The 22,816-nt window shown below is 38.8% G+C and overlaps 1 protein-coding gene across 1 annotated transcript in view; it reads left to right on the top strand.

Moving 5' to 3' along the window:
* Positions 1-22,816, top strand: part of LOC131990219 (adhesion G protein-coupled receptor L3-like) — a 229,100-nt gene that overhangs the window by 151,619 nt on the left and 54,665 nt on the right. Inside the window, exons 8-12 of the mRNA XM_059355625.1 lie at positions 1,030-1,383; positions 5,426-5,529; positions 9,700-9,885; positions 11,960-11,998; positions 21,128-21,311. Coding sequence (XP_059211608.1) covers positions 1,030-1,383; positions 5,426-5,529; positions 9,700-9,885; positions 11,960-11,998; positions 21,128-21,311 — 867 coding nt within the window. The remainder of the gene's footprint in view (positions 1-1,029; positions 1,384-5,425; positions 5,530-9,699; positions 9,886-11,959; positions 11,999-21,127; positions 21,312-22,816) is intronic.

The following is a 22,816-nucleotide window of genomic DNA, read 5'->3' as shown; positions in this document are numbered from 1 at the left end:
TCTCTCACGGGAGCCTATTTAAAGGGTTCTACAGCAAGCTGGCTTCTTCCAAACCACACAGTAATAAGATCATGACATATGGAAATGTCAGTACCGCATATTGAAAAATCATGTGCAAAATAATGCAAATATGTAATGAGTAGCACAGAGCAGTGCTCCTAAATAAAGATATTCCATAGGACACAGTTTCATAGAGAGACTGTCTTTCCAAAAATATATTATGAAGTATGACCTCTCAGTGTGTCCTCTGACCCTCTGTGGCTTAACCAAGCCCACACATGCAAAAAAAAGCCTATAGCGAAAATAATTTTGTGCCCCTATTTTCCAATCAGTGACACAGGGGAAGGGATATAAAGGGGGCAGAATGGATGAGTAGATGGGATGATTGATGAGGGGGAGTCAAGGAGGTTTACATGAATTTGAGTGGGAAGAGAAGGATTACTGCACCAGTGTATGGGTGCAACTTGGTGTGTGCTAGTGTTATGATAGCCCTCGTCCCCATCTCTGGTAAACAGCGTCATTAGCAAGCGCCTCCTGCAGTGTAACCACAGGGAGGACTCCCATCCAGGAAATAGGTATTTCAGTTGGTCCCGGGTGACCCAGAAATAGCATGTAGCTACAACACTCAGTTATTGACTCGCAGAGATATGCCCTCGTCAACAGCGACTTTTAGACTGCACAGCTGTGTATGTGAGACGTGTGTGTGTGTGTGTGTGTGTGTTAGCTTCGCCAGCGGGGGTCCAAAACTAGACACCATGCATGCCCATGCAAGTCACACCTGCCAGTTCCAATTGATCCTCTTTGAACTATCTTCTCTTAAACTGACAAATGGAAAGGAGGGAAGAATAGAAACCCCCTGCGTACGCTCTGTCTTTTTTTTCGCCTGCACCAAAAATAAATTTCCCTCTCAGACATTAATGAAGTGTGACTGAAAAGAAAAAGACATTTACTCTCAATCTTCTTTTTCCATGACTGCATGTTCCCCAGAATCTGTCAGTTCACTTTGTTTCTTCTTCCTACTTTCACCAGAAACGTCATCCTCTGTAATGGTGTACATGGACACAACCACCATGACCACGAGGACCACCACTCGACCGACCACTGTTACCATGACGACCACGACAGCCAGGACTACCACCACCAAGATGCCTGCCACAACAACTGCAATGGCCCAGTGGCCACGGACCACATCCACAGTGGCGGCTCCTGCCCAGACTCTGGTGGAGGGTTTGGTTCCAGAAGATGACGACCGCGCGCCGCCATCCTCCAAGCTTCCCAACATCAGGGTGGAGTACTGCAACCCCCTGGTGATGATGGACATTTCCTGGCCAAAGACCAAGCAGGGTGTGGTGGCCAAGATGCCCTGTCCACCTGGAACCATAGGTAATGTAGATTTTTAAATGTTGAATATTTAAAAGTAAGTCTTTAAAGTCTTGTTTTGGTTGTTTGGGACACCAAAAGTAGTTTTTGGAACACCAAGCTTAGCCCCGAGTTATTTGAAAGGTAAAATGAGTACCATCCATTCATTCATTCATTTCAAACAGTTTTTAGCGACTAATGTGGGTCATGATGGCTAAATAATGCAGCCCAATCAATCTCAATCTCAATCAGTCCCATGGAATTTAGAAGAATAAGCTTTGTTGCCCTACAAGTGAAACTTATTTTAACCACTCATCCTCATTCTTCCAATCACTATCCAATCTCATGACTATTGTTGAGTGCTGGAATGTAGATCCATGGTAAATTGAGGTATTTGGCCAAACAGTTACTTATTCACCTCAACAGTACTGCACTGCCGATGATCCCTTCCCCATTGGACTAATCATTTGTAGTTGTCACAGTTTTTGTTGTTGGTGACGTTATAGCATTGTCACCCTTTTCCCATATCAGCAATTACTTGAAAACAAGTTTGTGGTAACTAGTTTTAATAAAGCAGATTTTTCCTTTTAATTTGTCACTGAACTTCTCATGATGATACACCATACCATACCATACCATACCATACCATACCATACCATACCATACAACATTACAAAATGTTTCCTGCATACTAAGGCAGTCCCATTCATGAAATTAACACAAATGTTGAACATATAGTTACACGTATGACACTTTTCATAAACTTACAAAACACATCAAACGGTGACAATTACACATATCACATTTAAGGCTGTGCATTGGTAAGAATCTAGCAAAGTAATACATATCATGATACAGGGATTATAAATATTGTAAGCAATGCAGTATATTGCAATTTTTAAAATCTAATTACAACTCTTATAGTATAAAGAACATACCACCATATGCATAAAATCTTAGGAAAACAAGTTTAATTTTCCAGAGCAGTGAGATCCGCTTTTGCATTTTTCACAGTCCTTCCAATATCCAATATCATAACACTGCTTTTTGTACAAGCTGTCTACTACGAATCTTTGCATTTAATTTTTTATTAAAAATGATAATTTTTTTAGAATCAGTACAGTAACACAAAACATAGTTGTAATCATTTCATAGTTCATTCCTAATTACATTATACATTATATCCTGTGTATTCAGAGGATATAATGTGACAACATATGGCATTAGAGGGGCTTCCAAATAGTCACATACCTGATTAATCTTCCAAAACCTCAAACATTTCTCTGTTTAAAAATGAAAGAGCCTTCTACTGAAATATATATGCCGTGTCTTTATTCCTTCAGTCTGTGAGGATGTCAATACTCTCGTTAGGAGACAGTCTACTGTCAGGCTCTTTGCCTTGATGTTGGTCGCTGGTGTGTGTTTTGTTTATGTTTACACTCCCCCTGCAGCTCTCGTCGTCTCGCTTCCTGCCCTCCCTCCTCACTCTTCATTCCTGGACTCACTGATGCAAGGCTAAAGATAGCTTAGCATTGCATCTGTATGGAAACTAGTAACTAGTACACAGCACGCCCATATTTATTTCCTGTCTCTCAGGATACAATTGGTGTAATTAATTAGTGGCTAAACACTTTTGTGTTAGGCACTTTGAAGGGGCCGTTGAGCTTTGTTTATCAGGCATCAGACCATTTGTTTCTATATATGTTGTTCCAACTCTGCCTTTACATCAATACTGAAAGAACGAAGTGGAGTGTGCATTAAGATAAAATCGATGTTGGCAGCTTCAGATATAAAAGTACCTTAGAAAGTAAGAATATCTAAGGGCTGATGAAGCAGCACTTCATATTTAATGACAGACAGCCACTGAGAGTTTTTTGAGTAAATTATCTGATGTATTAATGTAAAGTTAAAGATCTTGATACATTCTTAAATTCTAGGAATCATGAGGGAAGAATTAAAGTTTAATCTTAACCAAAAGGTAACCTAGAAAACTTCACATTTTATTATCAGGCAGTATTGTTGCATAAATAAAGCAACTGAGTGGTGGCCATACAATATTAAAAACCAAAGGAGGAGGTAATGGAAATCAGATGTGTTAAATTTGCAAAAAATGGAATCCATTTATTAAGGAATTTTCTGAAACTTCCCTATCATGATTTTATTATAGAGGGAGTCAAACTAGATTGGGGAGTGACATCATAGCCTCAAATCTGGCTGGAAGCCTAAAAAAATCTGTTCATCTCATCAATCAGCACACTGACTCAGACACACACACACACACACACACACATACGGGCTTCATTAATGGGCAACACCAGCACCCGTCGAGACCTCACTAACAGCCGTCATATGGCAAGATAAGAGGAACACATACCCCAGCTCCTCTCGGCGCATTCTTCAAAGCCATTGCTCTTCAGACGACACTGCCAAGCAGAACACGACTGTGTGAGCTTCCTCTGCCACTCTTTGAAAGTTCCTCGAGCTCCCCTTCCATCTACCTCACTTCTCTCGCTGTCATTCTGTCTCCCCCTCCGACACCCTCTCCCTCTCACTCCTTCCCTCTTTCATGCTCCCTCTCCTGCCTCTCAATATAGGAGGAAATGCAGAGTCCCTTATCTTATAAACCCATCAAACATAAGGCTGTCCGAGGTGGACTGGGGAAGGAAATTATATGTCAATCAAAATTTATATCTGCTAATGCTGGTCGTCTCACCCTCCAACACACCCTCCCTCTAAGTACAGGCAAGGGCAATTTAATGTCAGCATGTAGCCTTGCTGATGTCAGCTCTGAAAATATAGATGCAAGTTATTGGGGGTACGTGAAAGAACAAGTCAAAGGCAGGCTTTGTTTTTTTAATACATTGCATATAAAGGACTATAGATGTCAACTTAACTCTTGATTAAAGGCACACTATGCAGGAATGATCACTTACTGTGTGTAAACACAGCATTCAAACTCTGCCCTTCCTGCTTGGCTTGACAAAAGTGAAAGCAACCCCCAGATGCACTCTTTTTGAAACAACCTTTGTTCAACTTTGTTGGCGTTTTGCCTCACTATTTTTTTTTCATTTTTTCGGCACAGCATCTGCTAATTTCATATCTCCAGGCACAAAAAGTGATGACCAGTATCAACCCCAGACACAGCAAAATAAATAAATAAGATAAAATACAGGCAGAGGGCAGGGTATCTGTAGATATAGACACAGCTACACACTTCTAGTGGGTCAAAAGTGGTGATTGAGCGATAACTTAAGAGAATCCTGCATATACCTTTTAAGCATATTCAATGCATTAATCAAGCTAAGTATAGAAGGGTCAGAGAGCCTTGACAGGTGATGGTCACACCGTATAATTTTACTCCATTTCTGGAGGTGAATTTGTACTATAGCCCAGATGGAACGTTGTAAGACAGTCACTCCCCAAACCGCATATCTGTCAGCAGAGACAGTTTTCTCAAACCAGCTTAATTGACCTTTCGTGATGAATTCAGCTATGGCAGACTTAATTGGCACCTATTTTAGTGTATTTTTCTCATGCAGGAGTTGAACTGTCACATGCAGACGCTGTCTGACTTTTAATGATTAAATACAGACACTGTCTGGGCGAGCCTGGCTGGCCTCAAGTGAAGCAACTTCATTTCAGTCAGTATAAGATAAAACCATCCAATTACATTTTGCTACATCCATTAATTTAATCACTTAAGAATTGTGTTTCTTTGGGGTGTCGCAGTTTTATTTGGACAAGTTTTGCAAATAAGAAAAGTGCTTGACATTGGGAAGAATTGGGCATTAGTTGACAAGAGTGAAAGCATTGTGTGGTCCATCATTCTATAATGGGAAAAGGAGGGAAGAAAAATGAGAAACTGTGGGTATGCTTGATTGTCTCCCAAGAGATTGTTCAGACACACACACACACACACACACACACACACACAGGAAGACAGACAGACGGACATGTTGCAAAACACATGTCACTGCTGTTCTTTCTTCACTGACATGGTTGTGTCTCTTTGTCTAGTACATTTGTTGCCATTGTTATCAAGTCACTGTCTCTCTTCCCTCTCCAGGCGTGGCCTCATACATGTGCGTGGGACCAGAGGGATACTGGGACCCCCAGGGACCTGACTTCAGCAATTGCACCTCCCCTTGGGTCAACCTCATCAGCCAGAAGGTACCAAGCTGCACGCTATAACAAGCATACACGTGCTGTTTAAAGGAATATCTTGCAGAAAAATGACCGTGTTTCCTTGACTTAGTCTTTCCTTCATGCCTCCACGTTAAAAATAATCCAGAAACTGAGTAAATCCTTGATGAATTGATGTAAATGGAGGCTGTGTTTAAGAACCACAAAATTCTATCAAGGCATTCTTTTAAACACGAACACACCTCAAAGTAACTTTTATTTCTGATCAGGAATCATCTGACTTTTCTCTTTGGAATACAACCATTGAAACAAAAGCATGAAGATAGCTTGAAGGATTATTAGGTTATTTTGATGTGAAGAACAGAACTGTTCCCTTTTAGCCTGTTCTAAGAGACATTTACCACAGCTCACAATGCAAATCAAGCGTGTATGTATTTTTTGTACTCAGAGGCTTGTACTTTGTCTCTTTTTAACTAGTCAATTAATGTCAGGAATTTGCCGCAGGGTTCGCTTAATCGAGTGGTTATGTTTGTGCGTGTGTGTTTTGGTGGCTGGTTGGATGAGGACGGAGTGGAAACCAATCCAGACCACTCTCAGCTCTACTCCATTATACAACAATTATTTGCATTCCATACTTCTCAAGCACAACCGATTTGTATCTCCTCCTCTACGGGCAAGTTATTTTGCAAAGCTTTCTTTGTTTAAATCTCTAATAGAATCAAATCAAAAGAGGAGAAGGTAAGTGCAAGTGAAGATCAGGGTTCCAGGTTATGAATTGCAGGCAATGTTGAAAATGTTCTCCCTTAAACTCATAGGGCCCTGAGGCGTGCATGTTATAACACTTATGATCTACTCAACGGCACAAAGCTCGGCCCATTAAACAAACGGCAGTTCACAGATATGGATGGAGAATGGCTGTTGGGGAACAAAATAGAAGGGAGAGAAATTATCAGGTGCATTTCTTTGTAGTGCAGAGCCATTTGAGTGGTGCAATAAAACTCCACTACAGGCAGCCGTTTGGAGAAATTAACTAGAGCTATGTCTGTCTCAACTTGCTATGGACGCTGTTTTGCTACGTTGTTGCATGGATTTAGTAGTAACAGTTTATTACTAATATCGCCTGTTAATATCTACTTAAATAAGTAATGCTTGTGTTCTTAATAAAACTGTTATTAATATGTTTTTCAAGCAAATCACACGTCAGCAGTGTGCCTGTCGCTGCAGAGACAGGAAGACTTTAATGAAGATCAACGTGTCAGAGATCTGAAATGCCCATCTGGCACTTCGTTATTTTATATCTATAACCATTGTCCTGTATGTGGCACTGCTCATTACCAGATGGTTCGCTAGACAAAATGAGAGAGGAAGATGTAGAGAATAAAAATAGAAAGAAATGACATCAGATAAACAGAAAGAGAGCGAGAGAGAGAAACAGAGCTATTTACCCTTCATCCCCAGCTCCTCTCATTAAGAGACAAGAGCAGGGAGGGAAAAGAGGAAAACATCTTCCAAAGTCACGTTCCCCTGCATACACCTCTGTGAAGACCAATTTAAGCAGCATAATTGGCTTGACTAATAAACTCACAGGCGATGATAGCAGGTGATGCCACAGTAAATCAGTATGGGTCTGTTTCAGTAGGTGTCACTGCGGTTTTTAAGGCTCATATTACTGCACCTACAGACACAGACCACTGAGAGACAGCATCAGAACTAAAGGCTGTTCTCCATTCAGTCAAGTTGACTGCACATTTATGTTATTTACCATTAAAAATTGAGACTAACTATTACACACACACACATATGTGTGTGTGTGTGTGTATGTGTATATGTATGTATATATATGTATATATGTGTATATGTATATATATGTGTGTATATATATATATATGTGTGTATATATATATGTATATATATATATATATGTATATATGTATACATATATGTATATATGTGTGTATATATATATATATATATACAGTACAGGCCAAAAGTTTGGACACACACCTTCTCATTCAATGCGTTTTCTTTATCTTCATGACTATTTACATTGTAGATTCTAACTGAAGGCATCAAAACTATGAATGAACACATATACACATATATCCTCAAAGTAGCCACCCTTTGCTTACTAGAATATAAGACATGTTTTCAGTTATTTCACACTTTTTTGTTAAGTACATAATTCCACATGTGTTCATTAATAGTTTTGATGAATCTACAATGTAAATAGCCATGAAAATAAAGGAAATGCATTGAATGAGGTGTGTCCAAACTTTTGGCCTGTACTGTATATATATATATATATATATATATATATATATATATATACATGTGTATATATGTGTATATATATGTGTATATATGTATATATATGTATATATATATATGTATATGTATGTGTATATATATATATATATATATATATATATATATATATATATTCTAAGTCTTATCAGTCTGATTTGATTAATTTCACATGGCTCCCTTTATATATGACGTTGCACTAAAGGTAATTAGCTCGGGTAAGGCCCAATTATTTACATGTCTGGCAAGTAGAGACTCACAAACTAAAAGTAGGAAATGTTGACATCAAGGGTCACCTCTTCACATTATTAGGTTGGTTGAGCAGCCAGGTTGAGATGTACACTCTAATTTGAAAACGAGGATTTAAAAAAAGCAAGTACGTAGTTGGTGAGCAAAGCTTTCAGGGTTTGTGGTGAGCCTCATTAGCCAATAAACAGATGTCTCTGCAGCTAAGTTAGATATTCATAAGTTTCACCTGAAAAGAAAGATACTTTTCTTACTATTGTAACCAAATCCCAAAAAGATCAAGACAGAGCTGCTGATGTTAGCTGCACCACAAAAATACTACACAAATCTCATGTTTTAATTAATTCATTGCATTTTTACATAACCTGCACCACAAACATATAAGCTGACCATATACTTCTTGGTATTTTTTTGGAAATTTGTTAAAGTAAATAGACACATTCTTAGATACATTTCTTACATTTTTCCTCTTGTGATTTTGGTTTTGGAAGACCACCATCTAAACTCTAAATCCCCAAATCGTAAGAAGTGGCATTTTTAAATCTTTCTAAAAGTCTTTCTGAAGGTGTGATGTTACCATTATACTATAAATAGGTGTGAAGTTGAAGAATAGGTGCTGCTTCAGTGCTGTTAGTTGTTCCCCCGCTGCAAAGGTGGTGCAGAGATGCAGAGAGTGCAGATGCAGGACACGCAGAAACACTGACTAATCAGAGCAGATGGGCTTAAAGAGACAGGCGCTGAAACAGAGCGTTTCAGATAGAAGTATAAAGATATATTCACACAGACAGTATAACGAAAATAATGTGTTTTTTGAACATTAAAGCATGTAAACCTGTTTTATTAGATGCCTAAAACACAGGTATAAACCTAAAAATAAGAATAATATGTCCCCTTTAAATGCCCCAAATTAAATTATACCTGCCACTGCTTAATTATGGTTGCGACGCCGCGATCTAACAATGGCTTTCAGTGGAGAGGTTTTATTGAATGTGGTATTAATGTTAAAATATGGGTGTGGCGTATATCCATAATGAGAGAGAAAGGTCTGCAAAAACAATATCAAGCAATCCTTGTTCGAAGTCTTTACACCACAAAGGGGAAAACTCTCACTTTTATGTTTCTTTTGTTCTTTTTTACAATTCCCAACACTCAAAAATGACACAAGCTTTTGAACATAAGAAAAAATGAATATCCGAGAGGATCTGTCCCCTGTGTACAACATATACACGGCTTACCCCAAGCTGCACTGCTCCCCGTTAGTTTCATAAAGGTGTAAGGCTATCAAGGGAAATTCCCTCAATAGTTGATTTCATAATTGCTTGCGGATACAATATTGGCCCCAGTGTACACTCAGCTGGGTACCGTCTCGCCACATTAATTGTGTGCAATATAGCAGCAGTTGGGGAAAACGTATAGGCTAAACGGCATTCATTTAAAGGGGCTACACATTTGTATATTGCAATTTGTCATGTTTTCCACTGTGTAGGTTGTGTATTATCTGTAAAAATAATAAGGAAATGAGACTTGTATGGATGTTTGTTCAGCTGTAAGGAAGCCAGACCAGATACTTAAATGTTTCAGTTACAATTTGGATAAATTTGTATCGATTTTACTCCTATTTTCTGTTTTTTCCTCTTTTTTTTTTAGCTGAAAGCTGGAGAGACGGCTGCGGTCATTGCCAGGGAGTTGGCTGAACAAACTAAGCGTAATCTTCAGGCAGGAGACATCACCTTCACAGTGAAGGCCATGGTTCAGCTGGTGGATCTCCTTGACGTGCAGCTGAGGAACCTCACACCAGGGGGCAAAGACAGCGCAGCACGGAGCCTCAACAAGGTACAAAAAGTAGAAATATTGGAACAGCTCATTATCTTAAAAGCTGGATAAACTTGGCCAGCCGGGAAAGGTGATCTATTCCCCTGCTCGTCCACACTTTTGCAAAAGAGCAGATTCAACTTAAAGACATTTTGAGTGGACAATTTGACTCAAAAGCACCAATTTGTAAGTCAGCATTTCCAGTCTGACACCTAAACCTTTCTGAATTTCCAAAGTGAAGCTCTACCTATCACGAAACTTCAATACAGTTGAACCTGAACAGTAGGTATTTTTTTAATGATCTGCTATTTGGCCCAGTGCTGTCAGATAAAATAATACCCACTATTTTCCTGTGGTCCAGTGCATACTAAAACGCACCATCAGTTTGAGTGGAAAGCTCAGGCATGTCTCTTACTCCAGTAACATGTATTATGCTATCGATTTAACTTTGATGTAGTTTAAAAGATGCTATCCATATGTCATGCTCGTCAAAAGCACTACACTTGTTCCACTTGATTTTTCTAATGGGACGGGGTAGGTTTTCATTGGGCTAGATCTAAGCTGTGGTAGAGTTTTCATTTTTCTGCTGAACCTGAAACTAATGCATTTACTCCCCAATTCACAACAGAGCACAGTAAGGGGCACTCAGGCAAAGCGAGCTAAAATAATACTTTCTGTCTTCTGAGCAGCCAACAGAAAAGCAAACATCAGTGAAATTCAAAATGTCAGTCGTTAATTTGCTGGAGCGGCTTCACTTGTAGGGGAACATGAACACCTGTTCTCAGATCGTTTTTTCCGGGACGGTTTTTTATTTCATTGCCGCAACAGACACAGATGTCCCCATTGAGATTTTAGTGCCAGTTTTCTCCAATGGAGAGGGGAGGCAGTAAAGATGGCCAAAAGGCCTCAGAAGGGAATGTGATGAGTAAATTCACATTGAGGAGCAACTAGAGTTTATAATACCTCTTGAAAAAAAGGTTTCTCGTAAAAGCCAACATTCAAGATTGAGACTGTGGACGAGATTGTTATTGTAGTCTTTAGTTTCTCTTGTAAACATGAGGAAATGGTGCAAAGAAGAAGATGAAAAAAGCTCTTAAAGCCACAATAATTTATTCAAGAGGCCTATGGCTTACCTAAGATTCAGAATTCTTTGACCTCTGATAAACACAGTATGGTAGATATATGGATAAAAATGGCCCTACATTATTCCTTGTGTTCCACTTCCTTTGCCACTGAGAGCTCTCCCCTTGAAGCACCGGCACTCACAGAACTCTTCCTTTCTGCTCTGGCAGTGGCTGATGTTTACCTCCCGAGTTCAATCATTTTGACACAATCTGCAAAGAGCTAAGCGAATTAAAGATTTTTTTTTGATAGCGAAGCACAATGCTCTCTGCCAGCAGACAATGAAAGGATTGAGTTGGCAAACGGTGAGATCAGTGTCGTTTTCATGATCAAAGGGTAGCTGGCTAACGGTACGGACGGGAGCCTTTCCAGAAGAGTGGGCTGTGATGTCGAGCAAGAGGCTCCTTTATGGGGAAACGGTACTCTTTGGAGCTAATCTGCATGGGATTTAGCATGGTACCAGAACCTAGCTGTTAAGCCACACAGTAGCTCTGTTGGTTACCTTGCTTGTATCAGAACTCAATTAAAATTATTCACTCTCCATGCAGCGCTAACAGCGTTTCTTTGAGCCTCCTGTCATTTTTCAGGTATGTTTAATTGTTGTCAGCACTAACTCGCCTTTAATGGTGGCAGAGGTTCAGAAGATAAACAGCTCTCCAGAGTTCTCACATGAATGTGTCAAGTGAAAAATAAAAATTACATAATAACCTTGAAATCACATTTAACAGTGTCTTAGGCGTATTCCCATATGTCTTGTATGTCTCATTTTAGTGCTAATTAACACAAGAGTCTGCTGTTTTTCTAAGATAGTGTATAATTAACGTACATACTACTACTGCAGTTTATGAACGTGATTGTTGCCAGAGCATTTCTCTTTCACTACTTTCAAATCTGTATTTCAAGCAGAGGAAATGTCTTCAAGTGGAACTGTTGTTAACCTTTTGCTAATTCTTGCATTTTCTTTCGGTTGCAGCTGCAGAAAAGAGAGCGATCTTGCCGGTTTTATGTTCAGGTATTTGGACCAAATTTTCCCCCCCAAACCGACTTTACATTCCCTCATTGTGGCAAATTCCCTGTCATTTTCATTTTTAACATATAATTTGAAGTTTGACCTTTTGATGTTGAAAGTTCCTGACAAAATAAAGAGAAAATAAATTACATCCATTTATAATATAGATATGCAGTATGCATGTCTGTACACTATATTTATGGTAATGCTAAATCAAAGGGTCAAATTTCATTAGTATCATTAACGTTGCATCCAAGTGAACATCGTGCTTCAAACCTGCATTAATGAGTCGTATGTCATCATTGTCCCCTGCATGCACAGTGTGTTGTGATATTCTCCTTCTTCCTCAAGTACATTCTGCCTGAGCATGCGGCTGAGAATTTCTATATTTTCAAAAGCCATAAATCCATTGTGGATTTCTCAGGTGTCTCAATCATTTTAAAAACACCCTTAAACCATCACATCAGCACTGCTTTCTGGTGAAATAACCCACATAAGTGGATAACATCAGTCAAAAAATAAAGCTCTCAGGCATGTAATGCACGGCTACATTTCTCAGCAAATGCTTAAAAGCCAAAAGAAGTGACCTCATTACACCAGCAAGTCAACTTCTAACTACTAAGTCAGCCAAAGTCATGGCATGTTATGATTCTCCCTGATGCATAATACATGTGTGTCCTAATTTAGGGGGATCTCAGTCGCTTCCCTCAGCTATTTCTCGGGCTACTGAGTGATTTTGTTATCCCTGGGGTGACATTTTAGTTGTCATCAGAATCATTTCTACCTTGACAACAGAACTGTGGGATAAGTTGATGTCCCTGTCTCTCATACAGATGGCTCCAGTAAAGCTGCACATTAAAGGCAGATGTTGTGTTATATGTATGCTTGGCATATCAAGCAACGTGTATTTGCTTTAATTCCTCTGAGGCATATCAAAAGGCACCGTGAAGTTGTGTGATTGTGCAAATGACATCCAACTGGAATATATGTTTGGAGACGCTTGAGTGTGCGCACATGTGTAGATGTGTTTGGGAATGTGAAATGCTTACGGAATAAGGCTGGTGGTATCCTATATATAGACTTTTACCTATGTCTGTTTAGCCACAGCTAGAAATAGATACATGTTTCCATTGTAAACCAAAAAAATGAAAAACATATTGAACCACACTGTTGCACTGCCTGGTTTATGTCTCCATTTCAACAAGCATGGGCACGGCAGTTTGCATTGAGTTACACACCATCCTACTACAAATACACAAACACATACAAACTCACTGGCACACCATTTGTATTAAACCACAACTCAAAATTGTCCCAACAATTGCACTATTTAGTCCTAAATTTGTTTTTTTGGTAAAAACTACAATGATCTGAAACTGAACATTTGTGACCCATAATTAAAAATGTACACCTTCAGTAGGAACAATGTGCTGAGGGAACCTGGAAAATATTAAGAGACATGCTCACATATTGTTGTTTTTTGGTCCTCATGGGATGTGGAAAGTTTAACACATTTAACTACTGACAGGTTGCAAATTATCTTACTATCTTACTATCTTATTAGCTTACATTGATTAAAATAAAATTGATACATCAATCTGACTAAGAGTAAAAAAAAAATGTTAGCATCTCTGTAAGGCAGTATTTTTTGCTAGATTTTTACATGCTTATAACAACAATATTAATATACAGATGTAATGTAGGCAGAATGTTTACCATGTTCGCCATATTTGCATGCCAACATTTTGTAATTAACACACAACATAGGGTAATTATTTTTGAATTTGTTTTGAAGCAGGATGATGTTATTACTTTACTAATTCATGCACACACAAAAACGAATGTCAACATCATAGTCACTGAGCTTCATACAATAAGGGTACGGTCAAAATTTCATGGTCACCTAAAGGTGTTGTAGTCTGGATTAAGATGCTGATCTGACTGCTTGAGAAAAGTCTGTATTCTCTTTTGACATAAATGCATTTATTTGCTTTTTCGCCTGCATCTGGGTTCATATTTCATATGTATATGTATCATACATTAACATACATGACTGTACACACTGCTCAGCTGCACACCTCCTCCCCTGTTCCCTTCCCTCTCTGGGCTGACAAATCCAAACAACAGTGAAGAGCTTTCACTTGACGAACCGGAATAATAGAGCAACATCTGTGGCCTTAGGTAAACACAGGCATTGACTGCACGCGCTGCCAGCCTTTGAGGGACTTTCATTGATTAGGGAAATTGGGCAATGTTTTCTCCAACGGGGCCCTGGTGGTTGACATAAACGGGATTAGCAGAGGGATACAAAGCAAATGAGAGGCGCACCTGCCTCTGCTGTCCCTCTGCTCCAAGACGGTGCTGAAAACAGACGTCAACAGTACTTTGGGAAAAGGCAGATTGTGTGCGTGCAGGTGTGGGTGTTATGAAGGAGTACATAGTCCAAAAGAAGTACTTGGCTTGAGCTTGATGTCTAAATGAGATGAGGAGTGATTCTTGGCTTGATTGAGGGCCTCTATCTTGGTTAAGTGGTAAACAAGTAGATGGCACTTGAATTCACCTGGTGCTGAGGTTTCCATCTCGTTAGGAACATCAGGGAATTTTCTAACAGCTTAATTTACTATTTCTGTTACGTATTCACAAACAGATCCTCCCTGACTCTGTTCATCCTGTGCACATGAAACAGTCATTGATTGTGACTACTTCTGAATCTTTCTCAGTACATAAACAGTGATGTCTGCCACATGTCATAGCCAATTTAATTCCACCCAACAGGATTTGGCCTTGATAAAGCTACAAAGTGTATAATGATCAACTCCCTATGTTCTGTATTTCCCCTGCAGGAATATTTCTCTGTTGTGCCCTTTGATTTTCGAACAAACATGATGAAAATAGCGGCCTGCCTTCTGTGCCTTTTGGTCATACTAATGGCAGCTTGTTTATAGGCAGTGACATTATGGTCCAATTACTGTGATTATGTCCATCGATGTTGTACCGACCAAAGTCAAACACGCTAGTTCCGAATGGCTTCTACCTCAGGCATTTATTTTGGTTTAAAGTAGAATGTTTGGGATTTACAGTCAATTATGCCATGAATACTGCTATTTCAACACATAAAAGAACAAAAACTATATCTTGCGCCTTAGTAGGAGCCAAGTGAGTGTGAATTTTCAGGAGACAAGGAGGATATTGAGCTCCGACCCCTCATTAAAAAGACACCTTTGCATGCAAAGATGACTAGGGGGAGTGTCACAGCGCAGGATGACCTTAGAGCAGGCGAAACGGAGGGAGGCTCCTCGTTCAGGAATGTAACGAGATGATAAAATTTCCCTAGTAGTCAATTTGTTGAAAGATGAAGATAACCACATCCTCATAAACAGAGACCTCCTCATCTGGCCCGTGGTGCAGAGTTCTGCTTGAATAATCTGTGTGAGCCGTTTCTGCTGGGTGGAAAGAGTGGAAGCATTTCTCAAACGCTCAGGATTTCATGGTTATGATTATTCATTTAGCATAATCTTCAGGAAATCTTTGTTTTTTAGATTACATTTAAATTGTCTATTAATACACATATAGGGCATACACACACTGTGAATTCCTATATCTCAAAGGCTCAATTTTGAGAATGCATGGATTTACCTGCAGTCATTACCTCTTATTGTAAATTCATCTTGGTGCTGATTTTCACAGCACTAATTCCATCTCCACAACAATGACACGTGTCATATTTAACAATCTGCCGCCATGTGTTTCTCCTTTCATCAAAAAAGTATTCTCATTCACTCATTAATGTAAATTGCTGCGACTGTGCTGTTTTGTGTGTGGGATTTTAAGTGATGTCAATGAAACTCAATAGTTCCTGCACACATATAAATATATAACTCACACACAGCGAGATGTGACAAGTATGAGCTTAAATGCAAGTTTAGTAAAATTAAAACATAAAATTAGGTCCATTCTGAAATTAAACAAGGTTTCAAATTAAAAGCTTACATTATCTCTCTATGCACTGGAAGGCTTTAAGAGCCAGGGTAGGCAGGTTTAGTTTGGCATCAGTGGGCAAAAACCCATGATTACCTTACAGAATTTTTTTTTAGATAATTTAACATGTGATGGGACCCTTTGGTCAATCATAGGTCAATTCAGAGAGAGGTATTTCCTAAAGTCTGATTCAGTGCTACACTGCAAAGCAACTCAAAAAAAGAAAGACTGACTTATCTAAGTTCCGTCAAAAAGACAATAAACACAATACCACTGTACAAACCAAAGCCAAAAGCTCATGACTGTGTGAGTAAATGGTAGTGACAGTAAATAAATGGTAAATAAGTCATTTCTGATAAAGTTAGCGCTGTGCAATAAACACCACTAAATGTAGTGAAGACAGCAGGTGAAGTTTTGTTTTTGCTTTGCCAGCAAATAATATTAACAGCAAATCAAAACAGGCCAGAAATTAGGAGGCATCTTTCTAAAATACAACAATATATGACTTAGAAAATAGACATATATTAGAGAAATGCTTTTATTTGTAAGTTTCTATTCTTTCAAATTGAAGTCTGCCTCTGCCGTTGATAAATAAATAATGTGGTGCTATTTGGGAATTGTACAATAGTGAGATTAAATGTAAGACATAAAACAAAAAGCACAAAGGTAATCCCTCAGTAACTCACATATACAGACACAACCACCCGCTCACAAGAGAGAGAAGGTCTCATGAAATATTAAACAAGAAGGTTGCAGAGATTTTCAAAGAAGACGGAGGATTTGGCTGGTGGGTCAAATGAAACGGGCAAAAGAAATACAGAAATGATGCAACAGCTTCACGTGCGCCTTGAGACATCTAGAAAGATCGGAGAGGACAGAGAGAACAAGATTGTTTGTGTTGTTTTTTTCCCCCCATTTTGAGATCAGCCTTCAACGGCAGTGAGAGAAAACAAGTGAGAGGAACCGACTGGTGAACAGGAAGGGAGGAGGGAGGAGAAATCAGTGCACACAGAAAGCCGACCAGCAAGCAAGCCATGAAGGGAAGAGAGGGAGATCAGCCTCAGCCAGAATCAATTTCCCAGACCCAGAGTTCATTTCATCAATCAGCACACAGATAGAAGCACACACACCACGGGTTGGCTTGGACTGCTGCCAAGCACACGCTAATGTCCACCTCTCCCTTCCTTCCTTCTGCATTGGTATAAATGGCCCGTGCACTGCAGCTTTTCACGCCCAGTCATCATCCTTGTTCCAAGTGGAACATTCCAGCAGTGAGTCCAGTTAACGATTAACATTTCCTCATGTACCAGGAACTAGAATATATATATATATTTTTTTTTACTGCTGTCCTGCGTTCTTTCAGCATGGGAGAGTAAAGTAGCTAAAAAAAATGGATGAGAGTTTGCTGCAGTAGACTGAGCTGCTACATTTGACAGATGGAGTGGCAGTGTGCTAATAGCAGTAAAATAGCAGCAAGCCACCATCACGTCTCTACGACTCGACTGCACAGACTATGATGATGGCAGTGGTGTGCTGCTTGGCTGCACATCTCAAGCTAACCGGCTGCTGGCTGTAGCTTTGTATTCACCATACAGATATGAGGGTGGTATCAATCTTTTCACCTGCCTCTCAGCAAGAAGGTGACTGAGCAGATTTCTTAAATTGTCAAACAATTATTGTAAACTTGATGGATAAAGAACAAGATGAATGTTTTTTTTCCAATATGACATGTGTCTTGTTTTCTTTGACACCACCAGTGATTTTGGCAATGTTTTGCCAATTGTACACCTTAGATCCTTGAGTGCATGTTCCTTCTGCTTAGCTATACGTTTAGAGACACAGATATAGCTACAGGATTTGTTTGGTTGTAGGGTAACGTGTATCCAATTTGGCATCTGAGGCATTGCTAAGATTAAAATATATATTAAGACTGAGCCTAAAAGAGTCACTGTGCTCCACTGCACTCCTTTTTGGTGGTTAACAAGCTCCTTAAAGAAATAGTTTGTCATTTTGGTAAATGCATTCTTGTTTTGTGGCTGAGAATTAGATAAGAATGATACATATCATGTCTGTACAGTAAATATGGGGCTAACACCATCTGACAGTTAGCTTAGCACAAAAAATGCAAAAAGCGAATCCGTAGCCTAATAAATTGTTTATTAACATGATTTACAATCTACAAGAGCACTGAAAAACACACCTAGAGGTTGTGAGGCGGACTAGTGAGAGAGTGGTCGTCCCCGACAACCAGTGTAGTCTCATTTAGCCACTTGTTAGCAACCGCCTTTTTAGGACATGTAAAAACTCCAAAATGAACGTGGGAATATTAACTAACATATTTTATGCCATACAACAAAATGCGAACATCTCTTAAGCTTGACCTTATTTCAGGCATCTAGCAAAAAGCCCATTCAAAATCCTCATTGAGTTTGAGAGAATAGACCCCAATGCGCTAATATGCAAACTGACTTCTGGGTTTTAGGACTCATCCCTGTGTTGCCAAAATATCACTATTTTTTTTTCTGTGTTAAATTTTTTTTTTTTTAAACAGTATTATTGAAAAAAGATATGAAGGACATGACATCAGTGTGGCTGTTTGGCACACATACATATTTTTAACAAAACCCTCAGGGACACAAGGTAGTAGCACAGAAAAATGCATTTTTCACTCAATGTGAAGTTCCTTTTCTTGACTAAATTGTTAACGGCCAGTAAATCATTTTACAGTACAAAGACATAGCAATAGCTAGATGTACACACTCATTTTCTTCTGTTTTCTTGAGATTTCATACCACAATTTAACTGTAGCGTCTTCTGACTGCAGCAACATTATTGCAAATAAATAGTTTTGTGATTATAAACACTGAAAGACACATTTTTAAAATTGCATTGCATGTGTAAAGCCTGTAGCCTCAAGTTCAGTTCATCTGATCTGTAAAAGCGTATTGTGAGTCACCTGCCTGCCAACATGAAGACAGTACTCTCAGTCTTGATATCATAATTTCATTCTCTGGTTTGAATGAGGGAAAACTGGCATGCCATACGCATATTAATATCAGTAATGAATAATTTGCATCACAGTCATTTGGTAATCTATTGCATGTCCAAATGATGCACCATGATTGAATGTCAGCTTTATTGCTTTTCTTTGGACGACGTTATAAATGTCTAAAGAGCCTGCAAGAAAACGGATCTTATTTTACAATATTAATTTTGATACATACTGTATACCCTGCCCTCGGCTGTTTTATTTACTCCCGTTTATCAATTATCCATCGTATATACCCTCGTCATCATGTTTCTGGCCCTCTGTGTTTGGGTTGGGCTATTCTTATATGTACGTCTCTTCTGCATACGAAAAAAGCGAGACAGCCTCCTCTGCAAGTCCATCAATCCTTTCCCTGAACAACCATTAGTTCAGTGTTTTAAGAGGTGCAGGGGGGGAAAAAAATCTTGCAGTGGTGAACAAAGAGAAAAAAAATGTCAGCGCCTGAAGAAAAAGAGCTCCTTAATTGAGAGTGAATCAACCCCTGCCTCTAGCTGAATGTCAAAAGGTGTGATTGGAGATTGGCTGCAGATAATGAATAATTACATCAAAGTTGGTAGACTGCCTGTGCATGTGTGTGTGCATGCAAGTTTGTCTGTGTTGTTGTATACTAGCAGGTGCAGAGGTGTGTGTTCACTCTTGCATCAGTCTCACTGTGTATGTGTGTGTGTGTGTGTGGTTATGTCTGGGTGTGGGCGGCTTAATGTGTTCAGGGTATGTTTTGAATGAGGAAAAGCCAGCTGGTGCTGTTTGAAATTCTCATCCAGCGCCAGTGAGTTGAATACAATCAGTTCCCCGTCTCCTCTCACTATCACAAAGATTTGAAACAAACATACAACTTAACATTATAAGGTAATTGGTGGCTCTATTACACTTGTGCTTTGTGACTGTAAAGCCATTTTTTCCCTGTCTTTTGATCAGGAATTCATTTGATACACTACAGCACATGATTTCTCTTATCGCCTTTGGCTTTATCCCCGTGCTGTTTTTGAGTCATACTAAGACTCTTATTCCCTTTCATAATCCATTGATCAAAAAGGGGATCTAAGCGAAGTTCAGAGAGAAGTTTTGTGCCGTGACACCCCCCATTTTTAACACACATCATGACTTCTATCTTCAAAATGTCACAACTGTGTAAACTGGCTTTTGAAGAAGAGCAAATGGAGAATCAAAAGTCAAAGTATTTTTTATCAGATGTGGAAGAGATTGAAGGGTTGCTATTAATAGCAATGCAGGAAATTTCTAATAATTATGCGTTTGGACCACCTACTGCACTGTAATGGCTTAGAAATAGCTTCCACCGGCTTCTCAGTGCAGTGATACCAGGAATTTATTGCTTTGCTTGACCAATTAGTATTCCAATCATAAATCTTGCCATTGGCATCTTTAAATCTTTAATGGCTCTTAATTTTTCATCTTGTCTCGAGAATGTTCCTGTTTCTTCCTTGCTTACTCGTTTGGCATTGTTGTGGGGAGATTAAAGAAGGCATAATAGTTGTTCTGTGCCATTAATATGCAGCAGGGATGTGAGCTGAATACTTGCCACCAGCAAATACCTTGTTCATCCATTGGAATGGCTCAATGTTGCTGTGTTTTTTTTCTTTTTGTAGTGCTTTTGTGCATTGGGATAGTCTGCATGGAAGAACATTAATCACACCAATTAAAGACTCTAGCCTCTAGTCATGTAAGAACTGGCCTCTAGTCTTGTAAGCATCGGTTCTGATTCATTTACATGATTAATTCTTCTTGTAGATAAAATGGAAACGGTAACAAAAGCAATCTAACAACATATCCAGTATCATTAGAGATTCAGGTGTTGCTGCTACTCGTTACAATCCATGTCCAAAAGCATGACTTGTAAATGAATTGGGAATAGGGTCATGAAATTGCTGAGTGGAAAGATGATTATGAAATTTTCAGTTCAAATGGAAAACAGATCAGGGGGAAAAAAAGCTTCTTCCTTGCAAAATCCCACAGGATTGTGTGATTTGTTTTTCAGTGCTGAACCTTCCTTCATTTATACTGTTTACCAAATCACCATGTCAAACAACAGCAGTCCCAGGCCAGCTTAGCTGCTTTTCACTAAATCAATGATTTGGACTCCCTAGGCCATGGTGGAGACGGTCAACAATTTGCTGCAGCCGCAGGCCCAGTCAGCATGGAGGGAGCTGAGCACAGGCGAGCAGCTGAGGGCGGCCACCATGCTGCTGGACACGGTGGAGCAAGGGGCCTTCGTCCTGGCCGACAACCTGCTGAAGACGGACATTGTGCAAGAGAACACCGACAACATTCGTGAGTATATTTTTAGACATTTTTCTTCTGTCACCGTCTATTAATATACATGTAAAGAAGGATTTGCTTGTTTAGCAGAGGGGAAGAATTTGAAAGATCCCCTTCAGACATGTTTTTACCCTCCAAACCCAGAGTACTTTCAGATTTTCACATTTTACTCACTGTGGCCTTGATTTCCCCTGCAATATATAAGTCCTGTACCTCTATGGAAACAGCACAATCATACACTGTAAGAAAAGATAAACAATAGCTACTCAATAAAATTGAGGCAACAGATTGCACGCAATATTTTTAATTAAATATAACTACATTACAAATTCAGTTAATAACAACTTAGCAGGAAGTGCCTGTCAATTAAAAAACGGAAAAATGCTCTTGATTTAGAATTACATACACATAAAGATTATATTTAATGTGATCAAAATAAGTAGATTCTATCTCAAACATTTTTATATTAAAGTTACTTAAACAACTGCCTCAAAATCAAGGAACGCATTTATATTTAATATATTTTATCAAATATATTAAGTAAAATAAAATGACTACAGAATGAATTTATTACAGTGTAGCTAGAAAGAGGGAGAACTTAAATATGTCTTTGGTGCAATACAGCACAATTATAGTGCCACAAATCATCATCATCAAATAATGGAATCATGATGACAACTGCTGGGGGCTCCACATGCTATACATATTTAAGTATTTAAATTTTTGCAACCTTTATTTACAAGCTCTTAATTTTGGCAACATTTTAAGGGGGACATGTAGAATAAAATTACTTTGATGAAATATCACTATTTTAAGCTCATAGATTTGTTAACGTTTCCTGATGGAAGTTGGCATCGCTCATTATTTATTCAAGGACTGTAAGAAATGTGAAAATCCAACAATTATTTCTGTTTTAGCGTTTTTGGCCATGATGGCGTTTGTTTGTTTGTTTTTTCGTAAACATGTTTGATTTATGTTTTTTTTCCCATGGATGTTTAAAGAAAAACTGGATAACATGTTCTTAAATGGCATCCAATTTATTCCAATGAAAGTTTATCACTGACCAAGTGCAAAAAAAGGTTTTCAAGCTTATGTTTATATTTAGGGACTAGAGTCTTTCTGTAGTCCAATCAGAATGTATGTTAGAAACTCTGGCCAAGCTGGCTGACTTTCTGTTGACTCCTTGCACACAAACATTGCATAAAATAACCTAAGGATACTGGTCCTCTATACCTTGCTCTATAAAAATATGATTGGATGGAATAAATCAAATTTTGAAAAAGAGTCATTTTGTGAAGAGGACTCGATCTGGACTCTTTTAAGTTGTTTTTTTTTGTTTTTCTGTGATGATGGAAATGAAAATTGCATGCCAGCAACAAATTACACTTTAATTTGCTTGACTTCGTCTGCATGAGTAAACCAGCTTGGACATAATTAAGTTAATTTCTCCCCATGCTGCTGAGAAACAGATTATTGGCTCAGATGGAAGACAACATTGTCAATTATAATATTTAGAA

The sequence above is a fragment of the Centropristis striata genome, chromosome 17 (assembly GCF_030273125.1).
Source record: "Centropristis striata isolate RG_2023a ecotype Rhode Island chromosome 17, C.striata_1.0, whole genome shotgun sequence".
Taxonomy (NCBI): Eukaryota; Metazoa; Chordata; class Actinopteri; order Perciformes; family Serranidae; genus Centropristis; species Centropristis striata.
This window is presented reverse-complemented; position numbering and strand designations above follow the sequence as displayed.